The sequence below is a fragment of the Prionailurus bengalensis genome, chromosome B4 (assembly GCF_016509475.1).
Source record: "Prionailurus bengalensis isolate Pbe53 chromosome B4, Fcat_Pben_1.1_paternal_pri, whole genome shotgun sequence".
Taxonomy (NCBI): domain Eukaryota; kingdom Metazoa; phylum Chordata; class Mammalia; order Carnivora; family Felidae; genus Prionailurus; species Prionailurus bengalensis.
In genome coordinates this window covers 90,032,273-90,044,417 of record NC_057358.1, presented here as the reverse complement: position 1 = coordinate 90,044,417, position 12,145 = coordinate 90,032,273, and the positions used below count along the sequence as shown (strand labels likewise).

The 12,145-nt window shown below is 41.7% G+C and overlaps 1 protein-coding gene across 2 annotated transcripts in view; it reads right to left on the bottom strand.

The window, feature by feature from the left end:
* The window catches only part of TBC1D30 (TBC1 domain family member 30), an 86,078-nt gene that overhangs the window by 4,062 nt on the left and 69,871 nt on the right, over window positions 1–12,145 (bottom strand). For both annotated transcript variants that reach the window (XM_043562952.1, XM_043562953.1), the window contains 3 exons: window positions 6,940–7,052; window positions 5,306–5,445; window positions 2,777–2,983 (listed from right to left, as the gene is read on the bottom strand). In XM_043562952.1, coding sequence (XP_043418887.1) covers window positions 2,777–2,983; window positions 5,306–5,445; window positions 6,940–7,052 — 460 coding nt within the window. The remainder of the gene's footprint in view (window positions 1–2,776; window positions 2,984–5,305; window positions 5,446–6,939; window positions 7,053–12,145) is intronic.

Below are 12,145 nucleotides of genomic sequence, written 5' to 3'. Positions count from 1 at the left end.
TATAAAGGTGAGAGCAGGCAGAATGACAGAGGTGACAGAAGGTGGTGAAAATGTAGGGAGATCACTGCTGCTTGATTCCTGATCCCACTCCTGTGTCCTCAATGGACTTTGAAAGCAAATTGAAACTGGAGAGCACCAAAGCCGTGCTCTCCTGGAGGGCACTGGTGATAGTATTCCTGTCGTCCTCCTCCAGTGGCTACGACCAAGCCTCTATTTCAGATGACGCTCAAACACACATGGCCCCAGAGATGACAACAGCAGGCAGAAGCAGTAGGGAGAAGGCCCTACCATCTCTGTGTGAGCAACCTTCCTCCTGACATCCCTATCATCTGGCTGAGCTCACCTCTACGCTTCTCGACTGCTGTCACGTACCTTGGGTCACACTCCAGTCTTTATTGAAAATGTTGACTACAGTCTCCTCTCCATCCCATATCCTACTACCTCCCTCAGTTGCATGACTGTTTCTCTGAATGACCCATCCTCATACTTCCTCAGCCTCCCCAATTCCATCCGAAACTTCATCACCCAGATCTATCTTACCTGAAAAATATTGAAGTCTCTGATTCTTCTCTTTGGCTCTCCTGGCTCTCAGGTTCTCGATATAATTATACATGGTACTGAACCAGAGACTTGGGTTCTCTCATCTTTCAAACTTCCCATAACCCCTTGTCTATGTGTGAGTCACTTGCACTCCTCCCCCGGCTAGATGCATGGCTGATCACCAGGATGCTGCCTCACCGATAACCACATTCTTGACACCCCTATCTCTTTATGCCTGGCAAAATCCCAACCCTGGATTTTTATCTTTTCCAAAAAGGGAGGGAAAAAAAAAATCACACAGACATGTGGACTGAAAGCCCTTCAGATTCATAACTTCCTATTTTGTTGGGTCCTCAAAGCCACTGAACAACCCTTTTCTTTCCCTCTTCCATTCCGTTCGATGACCTACCCAAATCTTCATTGCTTTCTCTACGCTCCTACCTGACTTCCCCAACTTACTCCTCCAAAAGCAAACAACTTTTCCTCCGATTTCTCCACAAAAAACAGAAGCTACCGGGTCCAAAAGGCCCCAACTTCCCGTCCTCCTTAACCTGGGAAGCTGATACCTCAACCGCCATCCTCACCGCCTTCCTTCACATCTCAGAAGCTGAAGTCAAGCGCACCCTCTCCACCTGCACTGCTAATCCTCTTATACCATCCCTTCTAAAAGCTACTCAAAGCGTGATCCCCACCCAGCAGCACTGGCACCACCCAGGAGCTTGTTGGAAATGCATCATCTCAGCCCCACCCCAAAGCTGCTGAAACGGACTCTTCATCTTAACAGATCCCCAAGTGATTTACATGCACACTGAAGTTTCAAAAGCAATGCTCTTTGTCTTTGAGCAACAATCTCCCTAAAAGGAACCACACAAACCATGATCCAGATAAGGGTCAGCGAACTTTTCCTGACTGTAAATATTTTAGACTTTTGTAGTACAAAAGCAGCCATAGACAATACGTAAATATTTTAGACTTTTGTAGTGCAAAAGCAGTCATAGGCAATATGTAAATAAGGGGGCATGCCTGTATTCCAATAAAATTTTAGTTACAAAAACAGGTAGCTAGCCGGATGTGGCCTGTGGAACACAGTTTACTGACCCCCTAGCTACAGCACAAGACACTGGGCCAATTTAATACCCACCGACAACTGTTCACCATCACACCCACAGATGTGTAGGGCGCAAGTGAAAAAGGGACTATGTAAAGAATCAGAACACGGGGGTCTAGCCCTGGCCTGACCACCGACCATCGCTATACAACCCTGCTAAGCTTTCCTGAGTCAATTTCCTCATCTTTTAAAAGGACAGAAGCATATCCATCCTTACCTGCCTCATTTCTTTAAGGACAAAAATGAGGATATGTTTGAGCCAATGTTTTTAAAATTAAAGTGCTAGAGTTGTTTCTTTTGTGAATGCCCTCTTAATGATTCAAGTCAAAGTAAAAATATTCAGGAAGTTAACCCGCTCCTCCCCCATAAGTGGAGGGTAAGTACAGTTTTCGTGCAAGATCAGTCACGTGCTCCCAAGTCAACTTCATTTTAACACAGGACAGACATCATTTTCATTAGGATTTCACTTAGAACAAGACAAACCACTTCCCAAATCAGCGTGTATTAAATCACAAAGCAGACTGTTCACTGGGATTTGTGGAATTTAAAAAGAAAACAAAAAAAGCAGCTGGACAGTCCTTGGAAAAGAGCATTTCCAACCTAATCCAATTTTGCTCTTCTCGGCAGATCCCCAAGAAAGACCCCGCTAACCCATCGGTGAGGCACAGGAATGGCTTTTTCCTTTTTCTCTGATGACAGCTTCTGTTATATTACTACCGGAATGACCAGTGGATAGCTTAATTTACTAGTGCACAGATTAATAGTTTCCATTTTCAAATGCCTAAAATTTAGGAAGCAAGAGCTCAAAAATGTCTCAAGTCCAAGGACTGCATGGCGTTTGCAACAGTTTCATCATTTGTAAACCCCTCTCCGCAAGCACACGTAGTACAGACGTGTTTAATACCATCAAGTGCCTGGTTCTTGGTACCTAAAAGGGACCCATGGTCTTTTTCTTCTGTAGAGCCTAATAAAATAAGAAAGGGGATACTAAATAGGTCATCTCCTCATGCCAGCAGTGTTTGCGGATACTGAGCTACAGGGTTGCAATACCGAGGCGATCCTAGGAGTATGGTTCCTTCCTTCACAAGACACAGAGGGGAAATTGATTCAAACAAAGAATCACATTACCTGCCCGGATGTACACCTGATGAACCTGCTGTTGCTGCTTCTTCTTAATCCGAGAATACTGCCGCTTCAGCGCGTTGATATCCGTGGTCATGCGCTCCATCATCATACTGTTGAAAGCTGCGTGGTACTCACTTCGACAAGAGTTGATCGCTCCTGGACTCAGCTCTGCAATGTTATTAGACCGCAGACTCTGCTCTTCATTTGGTTCTACACTCCAGAGGAGAGAGACACGGACATGGAAGAGAAAGATTACACTGTGCCCCAGTGTGGTATCTTAACTTCCAGGGAATTCTAACCACAAAAAAAAAAAATGCATGCTCCAGTTTGTTGTACTGGTTTTCATTTGGTCCTGAAAATATTTCTGCATTTTCTGATTAGCCTAACTGTGGGTCTGAAATGAGCTGTGTGGGTTCACTGTTTGATTTTATTAGCACTTTGCTCATTCTGTAGACATAAGAACAACTGTTTCCACATAAATATCACTGCCTTTTTCTAAAATTCCCTTAGGAAAATATAACTCCAGGTGTCTAAAGTCAGTTGACAGATTTGCATATAACTGCATGAGGATTTATAAGGAATTGACTGTTCGTAGAGTTTAGACCATCATTAAAAGTGAGTTTTTCCTAAGTTAAAAATAGCAACACGTTCTATAAAATTATCAAGACTTCGGGGCATCTGGGTGGCTCAGTCAGTTAAGCATCTGACTTCGACTGAGGTGATGATCTCATGGCTTGTGAATTTGAGCCCTGCATCGGGCTCTGTGCTGACAGCTCAGAGCCTGGAGCCTGCTTTGGATTCTGTGTCTCTCTCTCTGCCCCTCCCCTGATCACGCTCTGTCTCTCTCTCTCTCTCTCAAATAAATATTTAAAAAAACATATCAAAACTCTGAATCACTGCATCACTAGAAATGTTTGTATTCATTTAATACACATTTCCTGCCTATGTGTGTTTTGTCTGATGTGGTTTCTGCTCCTGTGACACCTACAACTAGCAGATTTGTCCTTTAAATAAAATTGAGATTACATCTGAGAAGTAGAAATAAGCACTGTGTGAGGGCAGACACACTACATAGGCTTTTCTAGCACAGTATGTAAAACGGCCTGGGAACCGCTTTTAAAAAAATAATTAGTGGAGGATTTCAACTATCGTAGCATCTGCTGAAACTGTTATTCAGGTAAAGCTTAAACATCAGACAAATTTACTTCCTTTTTTACGGAAAACACATTTTTAAGGAGAAGAAAATTAAGGTGTGCCTGGGTGGCTCAATCGGTTAAGTGTGCGACTTTGGCTCAGGTCATGATCTCACAGTTCATGAGTTGGAGCCCTGCACTGGGCTCTGTGCTGACAGCTCAGAGCCTGGAGCCTGCTTTAGATTCTGTGTCTCCCTCTCTCTCTGCACCCTCCCTGCTTGCGTATGCTCTCTCTCTCTCTCTCTTAAAAATAAATAAACATGAAAAAAAAAAAAGGAGAAGAAAATTAAAAGGGGTCCTGCTAATCTGAACTTAGTTAAAACTGACAAGAATTGTGGCACCCGGGTCACTTAGTCGGTTGGGTGTCTGACTTCTGCTCAGGTCATGATCTCACAGTCAGGGAGTTCAAGGCCTGCGCTGGGCTCTATAATGACAGGTCAGAGCCTGGAGCCTGTTTCCAATTCTGTGTCTCCCTCTTTTTCTCCCCCTCCCTGCTCATGCTGTGTGTGTGTGTGTCTCAAAAATTTACAAAAAAAAACCCAAAACTTAAAAAAAAAGTTCATTACGTCGATGGTGTCCAGACCACAAAAGGTCCATTCTCTACAAGAAAAAAACAAATGTAGTATACCATCCAATTCAGAGCGCCACTTTTTAAGAGGGACACTACAGGACATCAAAAGGTGAATATACAGAATATCAAAAGTTCTGGAAGTCATCCCTTCTGAAAAATTTTGATCTTGGACCATAGACAAGGATTTGGGGGACATGATGGATGTCCTCAAGATTTCAAGAGACATCCAATAAAAGAGGGAGTAGACTTGCTGTCTTTTGTTCAAAAGAACTATTAAAAGAGCTGGTAGGTGGAGATTATCTTTTCTCAACTAGAAACCATGGGCTAAGCAGAGGGATCCAGCAGAATATCCTATGAGATAATGAGTTTCTAATCACTCAAATTCAAGGAGAGGCTACCATAATGTTTTAGATTTAGAGGGTATTTCTATAGTGGAAAAGAAGCCATTTTGTATCAATTAAATTCAAACAGAATGTGGTAAACATCTATTATATGCCAGGTTCCAGGCTAAGGAACTGAGCATACGAAGTGGAATCAGATAAACTGGAGGCAAAACACATAAGAAAAAGATATAGGTATGATGTGTGTAACACATAACAGAGAGATCCTACTACATGATAGAGTAGCACAGAAGACACTTTTAACAAAGACCTTTAATAGTGGTAACCAGGTAAGGAAACAGTAGTCATTGATCAGACACAATAATAATACCTTTGCTATAGTGACCCCACACATTGAGATCATCTAAATAGAAAGCGACCTCTTTACCTTTAATTTGCTTTTGGTACTTCTGCAGTTCGGGTGCCAGGAGCCCGCTGAAAGGTCCAAGGCACCCCACTGCATTAGTGATAGCATCTTCATCGTCTGGGTCATTCTCTTCATCACTGTCTCTGACCTTACCATGTCGTCTTGGAAAACATAAAAGAAAAAGAAATATTCAAAGAAAATTGTGGTGTTTTTGAAAAATAAATGATACGGTCACATGGTTTAATTTTTATGACTACGAATATAACATACATAAAAAGTCTCTCTCCCATCCCTGTCCAACTTCTGCCTTTGCCCTACTTAATTCCCAAAGGTGACCATTGCTACTAATTTCTATGCGTTCTTCAGTTTCTTTATTGCATAGATAAGCAAAGATAACTATAGTCTTATCTTTCTCTTCCTTTTGCATAATTATTAGCATACTGTATACATTCTTCTGCACCTTGCTTCTATGTACCTCAAACTTTCTCCACGTTCACACACAGAGCTTTCTCATCCTTTTTGTACAGCTGCACTGTATTGTATGCATGTAGCCCATGTAATGGAACCAGGCCACTGACAATACACACCTGAGTGGTTTCCAATCTTATACCGTTATAAGCAATGTTGCAATAAATAACCTTATACAGACTGTGCTTTGCAGGTGTACAAAGACATCTGTGGGATAAGTCATAAAGGTAGAATTGCTGGGTCAAAGGATATGTGCACTAGTAATCTGGGGAAATACTGCCAAATTGCCCGCCACAAATCTTGCAGCAATGCGCTACACCTGCACTGTGCAAGAGTGTCCCCCTATAGTGTCACCAACAGAGTGCACATCCACCTTCTGAATTTTTGTCAATCTGACAGATAAAAACATAGTCTCAATCTAGTTCTAGGCTGCATTTCTCTTCATACAACCGATGCTGCCTTTTATACATAAACTACCAATCCCCATCCTTTCGTCGTGTCTCAGTTGGGCAGCCATCTTCTTACTGATTTCTAGGAACTTTATACATGAGAGACTGCAATTACAAATATTTTTTCAGAAAATATTTTTGCGCCTGCTTATGAAGGTTTTGTTTTGTTCTGTTTCTAGTCATGCAGAAAATTATTTTTAAACTACTTAACTTTTTCCCTTGTGTTTCTGAGTCCATTATTAAGACCTTTCCAATTCCAAAGAACTAAAGACATTCTTCCACACTTTCTTCTGCTAGTTTTATTATTTCATTTTTTCTATTTAAATACACTTTTCACTATTGATTTGATACGTTAAGTTTTCAAACACTAAGTTCCTATACAGGAATATATATTTGTCAATTTCTTGTCTTCTCATTTTAAATTAGGCCATCTGCCTCTTCATGCACCTGTTCTATACTATTTTAATTATTAAAATTTTTAATATTTGACATTTTTAAATAAGTTGTGGGGTCTCTAAATATTCCTTCAGTTTATGTTCCAATATTCTTTGGAAAGTACGGTTTTAAAAATCTGTCTTGAATTTAAATCAAAACCTTTGGGAAAGAAACATTCAGATTTTAAGTACCAAAATACTTTGAATAGATATATCTGGGGCTTAACAAATATGAAGTTACACCAACACATTAAGATATTAAGTCTTCCATCATGAAAACAACAAGGGGGGACAAAGACCTTACCCAGAAACTGAGGTGGGTTTAACTGTGGCTGGGAATGGTGTAATGTTGTAGGTGTATTTTTCCCTCAGCTCTGCCAACTGTGGGAAAGGGAATGGAGCCATAGAATAAACCGTCTGAAAAACACAAGCAAAAATGTCAAGTCTGAAACGATGGCCTTAAACAACTCTTCTCAATCCTGGAAAGATATTAAAGTTCTACGATTTGGGTGTAAAGAGGTAGATTCTGCTTCTCACACAGCAGGTGGAGAGATTCTACTTCATTATCCCCTTTAGAGAAAGACAAAAGAATACTGAGGAACACAATGCTCATTTCTCAAATCAATCCAGCCGTGACTGGGTATTCCAAGTGGTGAACATGGGTGGCAGATGGGGGCAGTCTGACTTCCTCTGGGCTCAAATGACAGGTGGGTTAACTCAGAAATTCACAGCTCTCTAACCCATCGGTGATGCTCATATGCGGTGCTTGTTTTTCAAAGCTTTGCTTGATGACTTTTATAGACATTCAACGTCATCTGGACAACATTAAATCTAGTGGGTGATCGTGTGATCAGCCGCAAGCTTTCTCCAAAGATACCACCTTTTCAAATGTCTGTGAATGAGTTCGAGGTGAAAATTGTTAGCTGTTATTTAAAAACAAAAAAAGAAAAGAAAGAAAGAAAAAAGTGACAGGGTGTAAAGCATAGGCTGTTAAAAATCTATAAATAAAAATGGGAAAAGCACGTGTGCTTCCTCCAGAATTTCAAAATTATATATCATTCTACCAGCAGGAAGAAAGTAATCACGTTTGCTCTCTTAATTTTATTAAAGCATAATTGTTCCAAATGCTTTCCTTCAATCCTTCAAATACTTATTCTCCAGAAAATGTATATTAATCACCCTAAGTTTCACTTCTCCCAGGAAACCATTCACCTAAAACTACTATGTCAACTACACCTTAATAATTTAAAAATAGAAACCCATACCATTGGGATTCAAGTTTAAAAGATGAAATTATTAGGGCGCCTGGGTGGTTCAGTCAGTAAGCATCCAACTTCAGCTCAGGTCATGATCTTGCAGTCCGTGGGTTTGAGCCCCATGTCAGGCTCTGTGCTGACAGCTCAGAGCCTGGAGCCTGCTTCAGACTCTGTGTCTCCCTCTCCCTCTGTCCCTCCCCTGCTTGTGCTCTATCTCAAAAATAAATAAACATTAAAAAAAATTTTTTTAAGATGAAATTATTAATGATAGGAATTTCAAATTTCCTTATGAATGAAGATGTCTCGTTGAAGACAATTAGTAGGGTGACCAGGTGAAGATTCACTTGTGTTTTATTTTTGTCAGTTTTATAAAAAATCATTAAAATATTCCCTTGTCCAGCCTCATGAAGGAAGCTGGTAAGAACAGTATGGGAAGTACGTCCTGCCCCAGAGTAATTGGCCTGGGCTCCTAGCAAGCTCCTTCAAGAGCCACTCAGCTTCAGATATCTGACAAAAAAAAACAAAAAACAAAAACAAAAACAAAAACCTGGCTGCATTGGTGCTTTCATTTTCTATTTTTTGGTCTATCTTCCTCTATCCTTTACTTTTAGTTAATCCTTCAAAGAAGAAATCAGTGCTCCTGGAAAAAAAAATGTATTTATAGCACCTCTTCACATATATTCAACTCACTTAGTCGAAGGTCTCACGTCTGAAGGCGAGTTTATGCCATGAATATACACCACACATCACTATAGTCCTCGGGGTAACTGAGAAGCTCTGGTTTCCAACGTTGTAAATCAGAGATTTACAATGGATTCCAAGAAAGGAATTTTACTAATCACTTTAGAGCCAAATATGGCACACTAATAGAATCTTCGAGTTAGAATGGAATGTAAACATAATTTAGTTCAGCCACCTTCCCAAGCAGAAGTCGCCTCTAGAGACTCTCCAACAGATGGTCACAAAGGCAGCACTGAAACCCTTCCAATGGTGGGCACACACTATTTTGCAGGGCAGACGGTTTCAATTTTTGACAGCGCTAATTAAGCAAACATTATCCTTCTATCGGACAAGCATCCACATCCTTGTAATTTCCATGTCATCACTGATGGAAAAAAGTGAACATTCCAAGGGCTGATACTGCCTCACAGCACATGAGAGCTGCCCCCAGGTAACAATAATTACTGATATACACTTTGAGGTAGGTTGTCCCAAGCACCTATAAACCCTTCTAACAACAGCACCTGATTTTTCTCTCTATTGCCCTCAGGGAAGTCATGAGAGATTTTGTCCAAAGTCTCACTGAAATCCACACCCGCTATTTCACTGGCATTCTCCCAATGTCTTTTTCAGACACCACCAATTTTTTAAAAACAGCCCTTGCTACTTAAAAAAAAAAAAAAAAAGTGATATGATTTACAGAAGGAAAAAGCCCAGCAGATTTTGTGTGTGGCACTTAGAATGGAAAGAAATTGGGAAGACCACCAGGGAGAATCCTTCCCTGTCTTTCAGCTCAAAAATAAAGACCTTACGCACAGCCCACATTTTTCATCTGGAGCCATTTCAGGTTTGCTGACAGATTTATGGCCCACCATAATTGGATCCCAGCCACTGAATTAATTTTTTTTTTAAAAAGATTGAATAAAGAAAACAGAGTGCCTTGAAATGACATTCACCATTTCTCTCCATAACACTCCATGATGCCAAGGAAAACCAGTAAGTCAACTTACTATTCAAACTACCAAAGTACACTTAAATAGACATTTATATTTAGGTACCGCTGAAAACAAAATTGTATTTTTCATTACTGACATGCTTCACAAAAAACACGAAAACATGAGTTGTACAAAATTAGGCTCAGTTCATCTCCATCCAGATGTTTTCCTCTGCGGAAGAAAAGCCGCTAAAATGGCATCCAATTGATCAAACCACAGCCGGTAGGTATTTTTCCCTCTAGGATTCTCTCACAGCAAGGTAAAGAGGTGGTTGTCTTTTCTCCTAATACCTAAGACCGGAAATTTCTATAGGACAAAGATGGCGTGTGTCAATATACCTCTCATTCGCTCTGGCAATGTTTAAGTGAAACAAAATGCTGCCTTATTTTTCTAAAGGGGATTTCAGCTTCGGGAAAGACACGTTTCGACTAACGTGGAAGCGGTGGGCTGGTGGTAGGGGAAAAGTAGGCCAGGAGAGGGGGACTTGGCTCCCAGTCTGGGTCTGCCACTGGACAATCTAAAAAACTGGCCATAAGCTCACTCTCTATCAAGTGACAGAATTAGGTTAGTTGATCTTTAAGCTTCTTTTAAACCAGTGCCTCCCTAAGTGTTGTTTAAAACCAGCTACATCAGGTCAGAGAAAGACAGATATCATATGATTTCATTCATATGTGGAATTTAAGAAACTTAACAGATGATCATAGGGGAAGGGTAGGGAAAATAAGATCAAAACAGAGAGGGAGGCAAACCATAAGAGACTCTTAAATACAGAAAAAAAAAACCAAAAACCTGAGGGTTGATGAGGGGGAAAGTGAGTGAGAGAATGAGTTAAACGGGTGACAGGTATTAAGGAGGGCACCTGTTGGGATGAGCACTGGGTGTTATACGTAAGTGATGAATCACTGGCTTCTACTCCTGAAGCCAAGACTACACAGTATGTTAACTAACTTAAGAATTAAAACAAAACAGGGGCGCCCAGGTGGCTCAGTTGGTTAAGCGTCCAACTTCGGCTCGGGTCATGATCTCACAGTTTGTGAGTTCGAGCCCCACGTCGGGCTCTGTGTTGACAGCTTGGAGCCTGGAGCCTGCTTCGGATTCTGTGTCTCCTCTTCTCTCTGCCCAGCTCATATTCTGTCTCTCCCTCCCTCAATAATAAAATAAATGTTAAAAAAAAAAGAATTAAAACAAAACAAAACACCATATCAGAACCATGGTGCGTCAGAACCACCGATGAACTAAATGTCCACATTCTAACACACTCTGGAGCAGTTTCTCATACATAGTCAAGTGAAAAACACTGCCTCGAGTTCTAATGTTCTAGGAGTCTGTGTATTCAGTGAGCCACCAGGTGTATTCTTTGGTTTTTGTTTTTTTGTTTTTTTTTTTTTAATTTTTTTTTTTCAACGTTTATTTATTTTTGGGACAGAGACAGAGCATGAACGGGGGAGGGGCAGAGTGAGAGGGAGACACATAATCGGAAACAGGCTCCAGGCTCTGAGCCATCAGCCCAGAGCCCGACGCGGGGCTCGAACCCACGGACCGCGAGATCGTGACCTGGCTGAAGTCGGACGCTCAACCGACTGCGCCACCCAGGCGCCCCTGGTTTTTGTTTTTTAAAGACAGAGGGAGAGAGTGTAAGCAGGGGAAGGGCAGAAGGAGAGGGAGAGAGAGAATCCTAAGCTGGCTCCATGTGTAGCACAGAGCCCAACTCGGGGCTTGATCCCACAACCACAAGATCATGACCTGAGCCGAAATCAAGAATCAGACACTTAACCGACTGAGCCACCCAGGCATCCCATAACCGGATAGGTTCTTAGTACTCTATGGGCGCCTAGGTGGCTCAGTCAGTTGAGTGTCCGACTTCGGCTCAGGTCATGATCTCACAGTTCATGAGTTCGAGCCCCTCATTGGGCTTGCTGCTGTCAATGCAGAACCCGCTTCAGATCCTCTGTCCCTCTCTCTCTCTCCCTGTCTCTGCCCCTCCCCTGCTCGCACACACTCGCTCTCTTTCTCTCTCTCAAAAGTAAATAAAGCTAAAAAACCAACCACTCCTCTAGGTGTTATGGGGATACAGAGTAAAAGGAGGCCCTTATCATTAAGGAACTTACTACTTCATTAGAGAATAAGATTAACACACTTGAAAAAACACCAAATAATATAAAATAATCTGTAATTGGCATTAAATCAGTCGTTGAGAATCTTAAGTACTGAAAGAATATGGAGGAAGGCTCGTCAATAAGGGCTGAGATAAGAGAGGCTGTGGGGGGGGCGGGGGAGAAGAGACTGAGTAGGATCCTGGTGGGCAGACCATTTTTCACAGAAAGTGGCAGAGGGAACCACAAGCCCTCTCACAGGAACGGGTATGAACAGAGAGGGCCGGGTAGCAACAGACCTCCGCCCAGTGCAACAGGTTCCAGTCGGGGAACACCTTCGATAGGTAAGGAACAGGGCAGCAAGAATGCACCTCCAATGCAATCTGTCTCCAAACAAACCTTATTTCTGCCCCAGATAAACTTTTATGCTCTTCCTCCTAAGCCAG